The sequence below is a fragment of the Haliaeetus albicilla genome, chromosome 13, assembly GCF_947461875.1.
Source record: "Haliaeetus albicilla chromosome 13, bHalAlb1.1, whole genome shotgun sequence".
In the NCBI taxonomy this organism is placed as follows: domain Eukaryota; kingdom Metazoa; phylum Chordata; class Aves; order Accipitriformes; family Accipitridae; genus Haliaeetus; species Haliaeetus albicilla.
The window spans coordinates 36,967,062-36,983,386 of NC_091495.1; the positions used below are offsets into that span (position 1 = coordinate 36,967,062).

At 41.1% G+C, this 16,325-nt stretch overlaps 1 protein-coding gene across 2 annotated transcripts; it reads left to right on the forward strand.

The window, feature by feature from the left end:
• PLAT (plasminogen activator, tissue type) lies at positions 1 to 15,922 on the forward strand. 2 transcript variants are annotated; one of them, XM_009925036.2, is made up of 14 exons: positions 1 to 190; positions 5,717 to 5,819; positions 6,850 to 6,889; positions 7,297 to 7,428; positions 7,838 to 7,951; positions 8,307 to 8,481; positions 9,049 to 9,140; positions 9,401 to 9,575; positions 9,908 to 9,993; positions 10,400 to 10,595; positions 11,053 to 11,189; positions 11,280 to 11,420; positions 12,891 to 13,039; positions 13,902 to 15,922. In XM_009925036.2, the coding sequence occupies exons 2-14, from the start codon at positions 5,739 to 5,741 to the stop codon at positions 14,058 to 14,060; spliced, it is 1,677 nt and encodes a 558-aa protein (XP_009923338.1). In that variant the 5' UTR covers positions 1 to 190; positions 5,717 to 5,738; the 3' UTR covers positions 14,061 to 15,922. The 2 variants fall into 2 exon arrangements, with proteins under 2 accessions (XP_009923338.1, XP_069656962.1); XM_069800861.1 differs by lacking the exons at positions 9,049 to 9,140; positions 9,401 to 9,575.
• Positions 15,923 to 16,325: the final 403 nt, after the last annotated feature.

Here is a 16,325-nt window from a genome sequence, read left to right on the forward strand (position 1 = left end):
ATCCTCTGGAAGGGGCGGGGGTGAGGGAAAGCACGCCCTGCTGCCCTCTGGAGTCTCCACCCCCTCGAGTGGAGTTCTAAGTAGGACAGGAGCTGTTCAGAGGGATCATAGCAGAGACGCAGAAAACACAAAACCAGACCCGTGTGGAAAGGAAATCATCAGCAGACTACAGAAGAGAAAAAGCAAAAAGGTAGGTACTACTCTGCACCTGTTTCAAAAAGTGCATTTCCCCTTTTCAACATCAATGGCATTGCCATTAAATACTATTAAATATTATTATTTAATAAATTCCACTGAAGCCCCAGGGTAGTTAACTGAGCTATTGCCTTTCAGCTTTTGAAGAGATTCATGATGCTGGGTAAAGCTGCTAGCTTTCAGCTGTTACAAGAGAGCTTCAGCTGTTCCAGGGAGAGGGCTGACAGCCTCAGGCTCTGACCAGTTAGCAGGGAGGAGTCTTCTGCACAAAGAACATTAGTAAAAGAACTTAAAGAAAGAGTTACAGACAAATATCTTGATGGTAAGGAGAGACCAAGGAGCTAGCTGTGAAAGGATACTTTATTGTCTTCCTAGGAGGAAATCAGACTATGCCTTTCACCCCAGGCTCCCAACGAGGATAATGGAGGGACAAAGAGGAATGAGGGCGGGTCTTCAGTTCTCCCTAAACACGCTTCTTTTCAAATGTGGCCAAAACCACAGGAAATATTGAGAATAATTCCCAAAACAAAGCCAGATTTTGAAATACCCATTTCCTCTGATGCTTTCGAAGACTACAGAATCCTACTTTTTAATTTTGTTTTTTAAATTCTTTTCCCCAAAAGCAGAGGTCTGTCCATTGTTACATTTTAATTATTACGAGTCTGATATTCATCTGCTCAGTTTAGAAAAGGCATACAGAAGCACTTTCTCCAGAAGGCAGGAAAAGGCAGCAAGGATCTGCAGTCTTTTGCTTGAAGATCAAGATAGCTGTTCATCAGCAAGAAAGCTATTAGTGCTATAGATTCAGAACCAAAGTATTCTGGAATGGACATACTAAGGTTATTGGGAGGCATACGGAGGGGGGGGGGAAGCTACTTTTAATTTCTATTAATGACTTTTTGTTTGACCTTGATAAGATACATCCCTTTTTTAGGTCTTACTCCACATAGGTAAGGTAATACTCAAACTCTTACTGCTTAGAAGGGCTGTTATTAATAATAAATTAATATGTGGGATTTAAAGTATTCCTGCTGCCGATGCTTCAGCAAAGAGAGATAAATTTAGAGCATCGTATATCTTTATGTCCTCATGTACCTGGAAGCATAGAATCAAAGTGTCAGAATACCACATCTAGGCCTCTGGCTTATTGCTAGAGTATTTTTGATCAGAGAGGAAGCAAAGGGTGAAAGCAGAAGGCACAAACTGTTTAGGAGAGCCCTACCAGAAAGCACATTGCTTGCAGGTTTCTGCTTGGAATTTTGTAAACATGGTATTTTTCAAACAGCCATATGGTTTCAGTTTGATAGGGCTTATCATTCGGAACATTCCAATTGACTGGCCTAAGTTGTACCTTTCCCAAACTGAAAATACACATCTGGCAACATCTGTTACAAGATTTCCATGCATAGTGGGACAGCAGCCACCAATGGATGGACAAGTATCCCCCCCCCCCCCGCTGAGAGGGGGAAAGGAGCAGGGAAGGGCTGCAGCATTATGAGATAAGCTAGCCTGAACAGGGGCAGCAGAAATAAGTGGAAGAAAGGATGTGGCATCCAATGCAAGACAACTTTAGGGAAACTATCTGTCACGTTCTGCAGTATAACAATATGCTATATAATACTAGAATCCACTTGTATAGTGGACTATATAGGCTAAACTTGATTACAACCATAAACTTCATTAAACCATGCAGTGCTTTTTAAATAGGGACTCCTTTCATGCCAGTCTCTGAGACTGAAAGGCTGCCTTTTTTTTTTTTTTTTTTTTTTTAACTTAAAAGATGTTTCTCACCCCCCCTCCTGAAAACTAGCTATAGTTTCCTGCTGGTTTCAGGCAGCTAGGACTTCCTCCAAGATTTTAGTTAGGCCAGCTTTGCCACTCTGTTCTCCCACAAGAACAAAAAAAAAAAAGAAAAAAAAATTCAGATATCACCAGTGTTGCCTTGTTTCAGGGGCATCTTAGCAGGTACCTCAGAAATGCGGTCTCAACAATTCTTTATGGTGCTTCCCAGAGAGAAATTCTAACAAGGCAGTTTCACTGAATGAACCTTTCCTTAACAAGGACTTAGCTAGCAGAATCTCTTTTCTTAAAGCTGTCAGTAAGAACTTCAAGCCTTCTCCACAGATAGCAACAAAGATTACCAGTGGTACTAACAATTAGCAAGTTAAAACCTTGCCACTGTGGGATTCAGAACACAAGCCTGCATAGCTCCAATAATGAGCTACAGCTGCAGGGAGTAAGGATAATGTAACACAGGGTTACAGCAGCAACCAAATAACTCTGAGTAGCAGTTCAGATCATCCACTTCAGCTTCGGGAAAGCTGCTGATTTAGTTCAGATTCAATTGAAGTCAATGTCTAGTTGGAAATCACTCTCAAAACTTTTAAAAAGGCTTGCTATACAAAGCAAAATGCTTCTTAAGAGGTGAGAAAAGGCTTGGAAGTATACAAAAAGTATACTACAAAATCTGCATACTAATATAAATCCCTGAGACTTGCTCTGAATTACAAGGATCTCATCATCAAGATGTGACCTAAAGACAAGATTTGGAGTAACTGAGGTTCTCTGGTAGCTGTTCCTGTGAATCTTTTCAGTCTGACTTGCAATTTAAGTCTCTTCTTTGTGCAGTCTACTGATGAGAAACCACAGCCTAAACTATCCTGCTGTACTCCCAGTTCTGCTTCAGAGACTGGAAAATTTGTGCCTTTTGCATTTTCTTTGAACAAATCTTTAAAAAAAAAAAAACCCAAACAAATTCTCTCCCTTTTTTAGCCTTGAATCCCTATTTATGACTCATTCATCTGTCACACTCCAATTTCACCAGCTTTTATCCAGCTGCCTTCTCTGGCTTTATATAAACAGAGTCTGAGCTCCTAATTTCGGGAAGTAGTAGTTTTCTCAAATAATTGGGTTAGCTTTCTACTTGCTCAGGGATCACATAATGTAGATGATAAAAAGCTGATAGTGTGGGAGACAGCGCCTGAATATTATTTCAAAGATTTGGAACTGCAGAGCAATCTTAAGAGATTGGGGAATGAAATTATATCTTCTTGCCTGCCACTCTACCTCACTCCCAGCTCTTGGTTTGTATAGGAGGCGTTATATTTTTAAAGGAAGAGAGAAAATGGACCTCTGGTGCTGGACTTGTTCAAAGCAGGGGGGTTCCCATCTACATCACGCTCTCATGATTCATCATCTCAGCCGTCTAGACTGACTGCTATAGCAGTCTTGGTTAGTATGGAGGATCAAGCTAAATCTGTTCATGCTGATGATTACTTATGTCTCGTTCAATTGTAAAAAAGAGCTACTATTACTGCATGCAGGAGTAACTGTTACTTTTAGGAAGAAAATTATGGGTTCAGGTCAGGAAACCTGTAAAGTTATTTGTCTTATTGTAAGAGTTCAGATTACATAATAACAACTCCACTCCTTAAAAGCTATTACTCAGCTGTGAAAATCAGTAATACCTTCCCAGTTTTTAATAGATGTATTGTACCTTGCTATTTAATGCCATGTTTCCAAAAAGTCCCACAGACACTAAGTTTCTGAACTTCTGACACTGTATAATCATTTGTATCCATCTTACTAATTTAAGTTTTGCATGAAGAACAGCCTCCTCCCTGCCCCCCTCTCCTCCACCAAGAGTCCTGTTGGTGTACCAATAAATCCTAATTTAAAGTCCCCAAGTTCAGCAGTGTTTCTAAATATAAAACAGAACTTTGCTAGCTACAAAACTCATACTGCTAAGGTCAGGAGTTCTTTTTACTGGAGTTCTTTTACACACATACATTTGCCTGACCTTTTACAGTTACTACAAGGTCACCAAGGTAAAAGAATGGGCAAAATATGTCTTCTCGGGGATTTTTCCTACAGGGATTAACAGAGGAGCCAGAAGAGCACAACAAAGCACATTGCCTTCATAGGCAACAGACCACCTCGGAAAGCCCTTCACTGCCTTTGTCTGTCACATGCAGTGTATTTTTCTGCTGTGAGGATGAAACTAGAAATGGCATTTAGCACAGCACAGGAAAAAACCTGTGTTGCTTAATTTCAGCAGTAAAGTTTTGTATACGCTCAAGACTGTGCTGTGTTACGAGTGCACCCTCCACTGCTCAGAATTTTCTCTCCACCCAGCGGCTGCCCTAAACCAGTCAGCACTTACACAAGGCACTCCACTTTGGTAAAAGAAATAATTTTTCCTGCTTTGTCAGGAAACAAACTGGGGGAGGGGAAACCAGGGCACAAGATGGTAGCATATCTTGCTGCAGTCGGTGGCTACAGAAATGTAAATTCACACTTCTGCCAAGAAACTTGCCTGCTCAAGGCCAGACAGAAGTAAACTTTGCTACAGTAGGAGGAAATATAGATGGCTCACAGTACCCAAAAGTCCTTCCTATAGCTATCTGTGGCCAGGTCAGACCAGCAATTTCACCAGGTAGGAAATTAACCTCTGATGAGTGAAGAGAGAAGTAGTTTTTCAAAGCAAATGAGATGAATGGAGGCAGAAATACAGATTCATTCTTAACCCCAGCCACACCATACCAGCTAGTGATCTCCTATAGGAGATTGTTGGAGGTTCTCTCCTGAGACTACTGCTGTAGGAGATAGACTCGGTAAATCAGTCTGGAGGAAGCAGAAATTCTTCACGTGGGACGGAAGAGGGCTTTGTCTGAAGTGTAAAGCTGCTGAAGGGATTAGAGGGAACAAGATGTAGTTGTGACTGCATAGAAGTGATAGATGGAAAGATCCTGCAACAAATAAATGAGAAAACCAGACCAAAAGCTAGCCTGTCAGCCAACTGCCATATTCCCCCTTTTTAGCGAAAGCATATGACGATAGTAGAAACTAAAAGCTCAGCTGGAGAGAAGCTGTAGAAATATTAAAAAATCAAAGACATAGCAGTGCTGTCCCCACCTATCATCAGCAAAAGTCTCCTTGCTGATGCATCCTCTACAAAAGCGAGAAGCCCTCACTCACACCCAAAGAAGCAGTCTGTGCAGAAATTGCAAATCCTCTTAAACCACTATTATCACAGGCTGACCCTTCAGCAGGTTTTGTGCAAGAGATCTCTTAGGTAGGCCTCACTAACCTGAATCTCAATTAACACTTTCCAATCAGCATTGCAGTCCTCTATTAGAAAAGTTCATCTCCCTAATAACACACACGATACTGTTGGCTTCCAGCAACCTTGGGAAAACGGACTTGAAATTACTTCTACCAGTGTTATTCCCCAGGAAACACTCTCCGAGTTTCCTCCAGACCTAAAACGATGTGCTTTAGCCTGTTGGGTTTCTAAATTTATCAAGTAAAAACACATCTGGGTCCAACGTGGCAGTTTCCCTGTCCAGGGACACCAGGACAGCTAGACCAGATGGCTGAGAACTGCAGAGTAGAAAGTGTGTTTTAATGTAAAAAGAATTTTCATAATTTAAAAACTTTATTTAAACTTACAACTTTGAACTCCATTCACACTGTAAAAATGCCTTTGTTCAACATCTTATTTTTTCTTTTGTCTCTATAGATTAACTTGAGATTTGGAGGTGATGTGGAAAACACTCAGAATGGCAAGCAAACTCCCATGTCTCCTCCTGCTGGTGGGAGCAATCATGACTGCTCAATGCCAGGTAAGAGGCTAATGCATCAACGCTTTTGCCATCATCCTCCTGTGTTTTCAGCAGCACTTCCTTACTGTCAACTCCAGCTGTCTGCATCAGACAGAAGGAGAAGCTGGTTATGTCACTAGAAATCATAGGAAGGAAAACCTTACAAAGAAGTCTACCTCTAAGCTGGGATTTCCAGTAAAGTGTTATCCTGGCTGGTTTTCATTTCAGTAAGCAAGTCTTCTCCACATCTTCTTGGTGTATCTGTTCACTGTCAGCTTTCACTGTTAGTAAGAGTTCCATTGCAATCACCCTTTAATTTTCTTTCTATTGTCATCACCTTCATCATTACTCTCACTTAAAACTGGACATCGATGGTTCCCATGTCCCCTCACTTTAAGCCTCACATTGCACAGCTTGAGTAAACCCTACACAATTCTAAAATGTTTAGTCTCTTTCTCAAAAAATTACTATCCCAGCCTTCCTCTTTCTTTTTATGTTATTCTTTCTCTTGTGGCCTGATCAAAACAGCTTTCTAAATTGGTTTCTTCCTTAAAACTTTATCCAAAATATTTTATTTAATTGGCTGCAGGAGACATATCTCTCAAAGGTAATCAAGCTACAAAGGCTTATGGGGAAACTCCATGGCAATGAGCAAAAATAACTGCTTGTTCAAATTTACTTCTCTGGAAATTATTTGCTTGAACCTCTTTCAAATAGCAGAAAGCTGTCAAGCTTTAGTTAGCACTTGCAATGCCCCAAGAGCACATAATGACGCACAATGGGAGCAGAGCATATCCCGAGTTCACATCACTCATATGACAAGCAATCACCTGGTAATCTGTGGCAACTCAATGATTTACAATTCTCGGTACCCATGCTGAGGTACTAAAGGCACTTTTTGCTGTACTGTCTGACAAGGATGGCAGACAGTTGCTCAGAGCTCCCTTCATTTACAAGACCTCAAGAAGGGGACCGGCTCTTCGGAGGCACTTGTTTTCTCAGTTTTCTGAAGAGAACAGTTACTCACGGAACTAAACTTCTTTGCTTGCAGGGCTTACGCATGCGTTTCAAACGGGGAGCCAGATCTAGAGGTAAGCCAGGCAAACTACAACCGTGTTACCTGGAGCTTTATGAACACAGGAGGGGAAAGCAGATGATGCTGAGGGAATGGAGCCTGAAAGCTGTTTGTCATGGTTATCTGGATGAGAGATTCAGAAAGCAAAATACCAGACCATTAATAACAATCCACAGCTCAAAGTTTTTCCCTCCCTCTGCTCTTCTTCAAAGCAAAAGAGGCCGTTCAATAGTGGAACAGTACATCCAGCAACACAGCAGTGAGAGAGATGGGACAACAGTGAACTGAGAAGGAAAAAGGGCAGGCCATTAGACAGATGCTTCTATCATGGATACTTTTCTCCTGTAAAAAAAGGGAGTTCTTTTGCTCAGCCAGGTCTATTCCCTGAATCTCTAAAAGAGGATTTTCTTTCTTCTATTACAGCCATTTGCACAGAGAATTCATCTGGACAAATTTACCAGCACAGGGAGACCTGGCTGAGGCTCTCAGGGAGCAGAATAGAATACTGTAGGTGCGACAGTGGTCGGAGTCGCTGCCACACTGTGCCTGTCAGAGGTGAGTATGAAGACAAAAAAGAGAAAGGAAATGCTGGGGTCCATCTAATCATCCTAAAGAAGAACTCCACTGTCAGGGAAGGAGTTATCACACAGAAAATTTGGCTTGAAATAGAATAGGATAGAAATGAAAATACTAATATATACCAACTCAGGCAGGACTAAGTGGGAGTGAGGAAGGACTAAGAGGGGCTGAGGAAGGCTCCTAATAGTGTATGTGGAGAGAACAGAGCAAAGGAAGAATGTAAGCACTACACAAAAAGACTGTAAGCACATGACAATAGCAGGTAAGCAGGGAAAAACAGAACAGGATAAAGGAGACTGACAGGAGAGGAAAGATGGGTATACATTGCCAGCTTCTTACTTATGTGAAATCTAACAGTATTTCCTGGCTTTTGCTTATTCCACAGCCTGCATTAGAAATAAATGCTACAACGGGGGCCAGTGTTCACAGGCATATTATTCCCCACAACTCTTCATCTGCCAGTGCCACCAAGGTTTCTCTGGGAAGCAGTGTGAAATAGGTGAGTATACCATGTCAATTACTGTGAACAATGCTACTGGTTTTAGCTATGCAGTGCAGAAGGATGAGGTACCCATAAGCTGCTGCTGTATATTAGGCTCTCTGTTAAGTCGCCTCTTTTTATTCTAGAGCTAATACTACAAAGAACTTTTAAGAAGGACACCTGGGCTGTTCTCAGTGTCTTTTTATAAAACTCTGAATTTTGGAGCTGAAGACCTTTGCAGTCTGCCTGGCAAGGCATTTTCACTGACTTACTAGACAAGACATCTGGGAGCCAAGTTTAAATAGAACAGAGACTGGGGAAGCAGAGGTTTGGATGCTGTCCTTATAGTAACATTTTTTTCCCTTTTGTTCAGACACTGAAGTTAAGTGCTACAAAGATGCTGGAGTAACATACAGGGGTACATGGAGCGTGACAGAGAGCGGAATTGAATGTTTAAATTGGAATAGCAATGCCTTGATGGACCGGATGTACAGTGGCCGAAGAGAGGATGCTGCCGAGCTGGGATTGGGCAATCACAACCATTGCAGGTGAGGGGCTGATAGCACACAGGTCAGAGCCACAGGAATCAGCCCATTCTAAGAGCTTGGAGCCAAGGAATGGCTGTTCGCAACTAATACCAAGCAGAGAACAAGCTGTACAGGTGCAAATATGACACAGCCCATAAGCAGCAATTGCAACTTCTGTCGACATATCTGAACTTCAGATCTACCTACACTGGATGCTTATGACAGACTACAAAATGTATACATCTCTCACCCCATAGTCTTTTCCTTGTCCCTTCTCCATGCTTAAAACTCCCTTTGTAAGCCAGTTTCCTGCAGCTCCAGATCCTGCTCAAAACTCTAAAAATATAGTGCTTCCTGCACAGGAACTCAACTGCACAAACAAGTTGTCCACTCCTGCTAGCTACTGGCTGCCTCATTCTCACCTCCATGTACTCCACAATTTTATAATTAAAATAGGAATCCAAACAACTTCTGATGGTTCAGTCCACATCTTCACTGCAGAGCAGGTTTAAGTTACCAAATTAGATGGCAGACACGGGACTAATAACAATAGCTTTATAATGATGCATAATATCATAACTCTTTCAGAAACCCAGATGAGGATTCCAGACCTTGGTGCTATATCTATAAAGGGGGAAAGTACATCTGGGAACACTGCAGTGTGCCCTCCTGTTCAAAAGGTACATGCAGGGGAACAGGGAATGGACTTTAGAGCTTCCGTGATTCACTGCATATATAAAGGTTCTCTGTGGACTTGTGCTATTTCTGTAGCTTGAAAAGTTGAGACTCTCATGTTAAATCATATTTAAGCTTTTAATATTTACGACACTGAGAGACTGAGGTGAGTATAGCTAATATATAGATACCTTGACAGAAATCACAGTTAGGGACAGCTGACAGGTTCACATCCATTGGTTAACATGCAGCTTTCTTATTGAAGTTGGGAACATCAACTGCAAATCTGGAAGAGGCACAGATTACCGAGGCAGCCACAGTGTTACTAGTTCTGGAGCTACCTGTTTGAGGTGGAATTCTCGAATCCTTGTCAACAAGATATATACTGCTTGGAGAAGAGATGCTTACCAGCTGGGCCTTGATAGTCACAATTTCTGCCGGTATGTAGTCAGTTATAGAATTAAAAAAATCCCACCAAACTTTCTTGAGGCAGGGTTCTCTCTAGTCTTTTACATGGATTATTAAAGCACAGGAAATACATTACTGCTGGGAATGAAGCTCACTGACAATAGTAATTTTATTCCACCTGACCTATCTATGCTTTTCTAACATCAGACTCCACAAATGCAAATTCCACATGCCCCTAGGGCCGTCTGTATCTCTAGAAAAACCAAAAAGAGTACACTCAGGTCACAGTCTGCCACCTTTAGGTCTCCCCAAACTCCCTGCAGATCTGATAATACAAATAGCATTTCTCTTTCCTGTGCTGCAGGAATCCTGACAATGACAGCAAGCCCTGGTGCCATGTACTGAAAGGAAATCAGCTCACATGGGAGTACTGCAATGTGCCTACTTGCTGTAAGGATCCTAGCACTCCTGATTCTTGTCTTTCTTTGAGGCATTACTGTTCTGCATGTCATTTCTATTAAACTCAAGCCTCTTACAGTAAAATAAAAGCGGGGGGGAGGGGAGGGAGATTCTATTTTTTTGGAATAGAAAGAGATTCTGTGGCTCCACTCTCACAGAAGTGCCTTTTTCTCTGCCAGGAGGGAAGACTGCAGAAATGGAGGACAGAAAAGGCAGGGTTTCCTTACTGTATTTTTCAAATCAGAATACAAGTTTCCTAGGAAACAGGAATGAGTCAGATACTAAACAGTTCATGCCAGGCTGCCTCAACATGCACTGACGACTAACAGGCTCTTAACCCAAACTCAAAGCAAGAGTTCCTGAACAAAAAGCCTATTTCTGGATTTCTCATCCACAGCCACCTGTGGCTTACGGCAGCGCAGAGTACACCAGTACAGGATTAAAGGTGGCTCCTATGCAGACATTGCAGCTCACCCATGGCAAGCTGCCATCTTTGTGAAGTATCGCCGAGCTCCTGGAGAACACTTCCTCTGTGGAGGAATTCTGATCAGTTCCTGCTGGGTCTTGTCAGCTGCTCACTGTTTTGAGGAAGGGTAAGTTGAGGATTCAGTACTGCCTGGGGGAAAAAAGTATGGAAAATGGAAGCATCCAGTATAGCCTTACAGGAAGGGTAAAAGACTTGAAAAAAAGTTCTTTATATAGTTAATTGCACTGAGCATTACAGACAGGCATTTACTGGGCAAACTAGCAGCATGGCATTAAGGTACCATAGCAGAGTATCAAATAGCTGAAGAACAAAGTTGTCAATAAAGATGCAGAGCCATCTGAAACTTGAGAACAGCAAGGGGCTGGCAGAGGACCTTTGCCATGATGGCTGTAAGCAATTAGCGCAAAAACGAAGGCAAATAGGACACTTGAGGTCAAACTGCCTGGGTAAGGAAGTAGTAATAGTGTTAAAATAAGAAAAGCAGAAGCTCCAACAGCACATCTTCAGGGGAAGGGTCCAGTCCAGTTAATTTCGGAAGAAAGTAAGACTCTCTTGTTCTTCAGCTTTAGTACAAATCAGCTGAAGATTGTGCTGGGTAGGACTTCCCGAACAACACCCGAAGAAAATGAACAGAAGTTTCAAGTGAAGAACTACACTGTGCATCAGAGATTTGACTCAGAAAATTTCAACAATGATATTGGTAAGAGTTTTTCTGACCTCGTGACTGGAAAGGTCACATTTGGCTCAAGTTTGTGGTTAACAAAGTGGGGATTTTTTTCCCCCTCTTCAGCTCTGTTGCAATTGAACTCGGATGCAGAAGACTGTGCTATTGAAACAGACACTGTCCGTGCTGCCTGCCTCCCAACACCAGAACTGCAGCTGCCTGACTGGACTGAATGCGAGATCTCTGGTTATGGCAAAAACGAAGAATGTAAGTAGAAGATACATGTCTACATGTAAACAGAATATACTATGTCCAAAGTTTGGGTCCCCTGCCCTCAAAGAATTCAAGCCTTTAGCATGGTGTAATGTGCGACCCCCCAAATTATTATGTGGGCTTATGTCAGCACCACAAAATATATGCATAAGTGGGAGATACACAAAAACAAGTTTTGGTCTAAGTTATTTCATTCATCTGAGTTCTATCAGCTGCATGGGCTAGTAGAGTCTTCCCCGATACTCTCCAACAGTAGAAACACAAAAAAATGGCACAATGATTAAGGTAGGAAAAACAGAAAATTTGCAATCAGGGCTGCCATATTTCTGCTGTACTGAGTACATTTAGATATTGTCATTCTGACAGAAATACATTTCTGTCAAGATTGAATATACTATACAGTTGGAGGTAGTTGCATTATTCTCAAAGATACATTGGCTGTGCAGTGATAAGGAAACAAAAAAAAAAAGCTACAGAAGTAACAATCCCAGATATAAATTAAAAGGCTAAATGTTTTTTAAAGTGAGCTACAACGAACAGGAATAAAACCTGTCTGAAAGTATAAATATGCTGACCTACATGTAAAACAAACAAAAAAAGCCAGCTGTTATTTTACTGGCACTTTCTACTGATTTCTTTTTATTCTCTAACTTGTAAACTCTTTGAGACAGACACTGTGAAGCATCCACCATAAAAAGACCTAATTATGATTTGAACCCATAGGGGGTTTGGAACAGACCTGAAGATTTAACATATAAGTATGGCATAAAGGGTTTTCAAAGTGCTTTTAAAGCTAGTCCTCAGCATTGCTTACAGGGAGTACAGGATAAACTCTTTGAGAGGGAAAGGATGCTGCAACTGTAATTCAAAACTATACTGAAAAACAACAATCCTGCCAAATTTCATCTTTGTGCAATTGCAGCTATGCAGGAGAATAAAACCAACATCCAAAACAAACAAAAAAATCCCTACCATTCCAACATAATACAAGCGTACATTCCTATCCAGTTACTCAGTATTGTGTACGACAAGGCATCTGATTTTTGTTAGCGCAAGTATAGTACTAAAAAGTCAGGATCCTGTTTCATACAGTTAGTGATTTTCATAGGCACCTCCTGTGACTTCATTTTGATTGATGTAACTGTGCAAAGATAGCTTATCCATCCAAGAAACCCAGCAGTGTTTAATTTGGAGCCTACAAAAACCTCTTTAGCATTTAAACTTGCTAAAGCAGCAATATTCTCTCTCAACTAGATTTAAGCTATTCTCAATAGCAAAGCAGAACCCCCAAGAATTAAAAAAGACCCTTTGGCAAGGAAATAGTTTACACCACACCCCCCCCCCCCCCAGCTACTTCTTTTTACTTTCCCCTAAACTACAAAACCTGAACTGCAATTTTTAAAAAATATATATATACACATACACAGACGTGTATACATATTTATACTGTAATTTTTCTTCCAGTTTCTCCATTCTATTCAGAGCACCTGAAGGAAGGCCACGTCAGACTGTTTCCAGCCAGTCGGTGCACAACACGGCATCTAGACAACCGGACAGTTACAGACAATATGTTATGTGCAGGAGACACAAGGCACCTTGATGATGCCTGCAAGGTAAGCCCAATTCTGTTCCTCTTTTCTTTTTATGTCTGTCCTTGATAGTCTGAGCTAACCAAACAAAAAGCTTCAGAAAATAGTTTAAAGAAGTTCTGCATTTGGCTACATGGAAGTTCTAGTAAACTTTTGTTGAACAGAACAGAACTGCTGACTCCTCTTTCTTTTTAATTCCCCTGCCCCTCATAGCTGGGAAAGCAGGCCACACTTAAACAAGCAAAAAAGAACAATACAAACTGAAAATCCCAAATATAGGAAATAACACAAAACTGAGCAGGAAACTCCACCTCAGCAGCATTTCCTAATATTTTCTCTTATGTGAGCATGCAAAACACTCAGCAGGAGGTTCTGTAAGAGGAAGGTGGTGCTGCTATACTGAAAAGTGGAGAAAAAGAGAATAAAGGCCAAAAGATGGTGGGGAATGAGCAGCTGTAACATAAGAAAAAAGGAGGGCATGCATTCAATCCACATCCTTTCTGTTTAAACAGCTCTTTAATAATTTTGCTTTACTGTTACAGCAGTATAAAACACCTTGGATCTTTACAGCTTGAATAAGAGCATTCCTCTTTTTCTTCTTATCAACGTCTCACCCACATTTCATAAATAAGCACCATACAAAGTTAGATGCTCTAATGTTAGTTACATTTTTTGGGGGTCTCTCCCCATGAGAGGAGCATTAAGGGAGTCTGGAACACAAAAGTGGCTTATGTGAAAGTGCTGTTACTAAGAGCTCTTTGTTTGTGAGCGTACTACATAGGGTATTTCTGTAGACATTAGTGCACCACTAAAGCCAGTGGGGGGAAAAAACAACACAAAAACAAACAAAAAAGGAGATTGTTACTAACCTGCTACTTCTCTGTAGGGTGACTCTGGAGGGCCTCTGGTCTGTATGAAGGATGATCGTATGTATCTAATTGGAATCATCAGCTGGGGAATAGGCTGTGGCCGCAAAGACATACCTGGCGTTTACACAAATGTGAATCGTTATCTTGACTGGATTCAGGACAACATGAAACCCTGAGAAAGAAAAATGAACCATCCACAGTCTTGTGGCCATGCTCTCGCAGCTTCCTTCTGTGTGTTTTAAGGATGCTGACAGGGCTTCCCGTTTGTCCAGATGCTTATGACTTTCAGTACAAGAGGAAAACAAACTGCAGTGTGTCAGAAGGGCACATTCTCAAATTACTCTCCTTTCCCTATTACAGGTTATCAGAAGCTAACACTCCTTTACCCCCGACATCCCCAAGCTTTCTACTTGCATCAAATCACATTAGTACAATCAAAAATAAATTTTGGGTCAAGAGAATAAACCAATAGAGAACATCATGCATCCCATGAGCAGCTATGTTGTTTTGGGAATGGGTGTAAACTGAAGGCAGAGAGGACAGATTTCCTGAAAACTTAATTTCCCTCCTCCTTATTTGGCTGTAAATTTGGAAGACGTTCCAGTCAGGCTTAAGCTCTGTCCTTGTACCATTTTACTTTGGTTATTCAAGCTGGTTTCAGCTTGACTCCAATAGAAAGAGCAAAGCTGCAGGCATGGGCTGCTTATTTCCATATCAATGTACTACTTGCTTTTTCAGTTTGGAACCGATTCATTAACTGAATCTGAGCTTAAACTCTCTGAGCAAATCCAGGATGGCATGCTTGTTGGGACATTCTATTCTTCCCCTTGCTTTTCCTCCTGGTAGGAACTAAATATTTATTTAAATATGGAATAGGTAAAAATCTTAACACCAGCCTTATCTGCCACAGAATCAACACATTACTTTTTGACTATTAAATTTCTGTGCATTATCATCTGATAGGAAAGCAAAAGCTCTCTCTTTAGCACAGCAGGGCAGAACAAAGGACAAATGTAATGGTAGCAGTTTTAGGTGCCTGCTGGATTTACATCCACAAGCCAAATGTTACAAGGCTGCATTTGTCCCTTAACAGAAGACAGGACAGGTATAACCAAGTCACTGTGAACTAGAGTCTCAGTAATCAAGCATTACTTGCTTGCACTGCACTTGCCATGTGATGCTAAGTGGTATCTATGCACGTCCTAAGAGTTAAGCCTCTTTGAGAGATTCTCTCTTGTCCGACTGTTTGCTAAAGTAAGAGAAAGCAGGTGTGGCTACTGTTTTACAAAAGAAAAAAAAATTTACTGGGGCTACAAAAGGAGTTTTAACTTTAGTATCAATCAGGCATTGTAGCTAGAAGACTAGGCTGTTTTATTTGGGAAATTCAAAACATTGTAACTCAACATGTTTACTCTCACAGTTTTAAGGAGCTCTCTGGTGATCTACTAGCACAGCCTCTAGTCAAATAGAAAAGCTTATATAGTAAGTACAGAAGAGAGATTGGTAAGGACGCCCATTCTTTCTCAAATGGGTTTTATAAATGGCAACTTTACAAATGGTCCATGTCTTTCTAGCTACCAGCTTAGAAACCAACCTCAAAGAGATCATCTCTAATGTCCTCAGAGAAATGGTGTTATAAGTCCAGTTAGCTTCAGCAGTGAGTCCCATATTCCAGCCAGTGGAAGGGGAAAAAACCACCAAGATGTTTATTAAGAGAGAGTCACAGTTCAGGTTTTTAGGTGTGATTTTTTTGTTGTTGTTAACTGTATTTTATTATTAACCTTGAGAAAAAGACAAATTAATTTCCATTCCTCACCCCTAAACCTATTTTGAAGTGCTGCTGTGCCTTGCTATCCTGGCATTCATAAGCTTACCAAGTATTTGCAGCCTGTAAAACACCCAAAACTGTTCCAATGAGTAACACAGGTGAGTGTCCTCAGGAACACAACTTTTGTTCCACAATTCAAACAGTCTATTAAATACATTATTTGAGCTTGATGTGATCTAACAGCCACCAATAAAATATAACTGAACCACACCTGATACTGTTATCTTTTAGAAAAATACATCCTACAGAAACATAAGTTGCAGAGAACAGTTTTACATCACAGCTGTTACCAGCTCCTTGAAAATACCCTTACATGAAATATCCAAGGTGATAGGAGAGCCCAGAACCAACTCCACATTTTCCCAAATGCTTCTTTATCCCTCATTTTGTAACAGACCCTTAATGTGGGAGATGTACCAAATCCCAGTCCAATTACTAGAACTTATATTCTCCAGCCTTACTTTACACTTCTTGCATTTCATTTCTCAAAAGCTGCCACCTAGCTCAGTGCATTTAACTACATTTCTCTGGCTTGTTTACCCATTACAACCCTCCCTGATAAAAATCGCAGCAGTGGTTTCCATCTCTACAACATCAGCTTTTCCTCCTTATC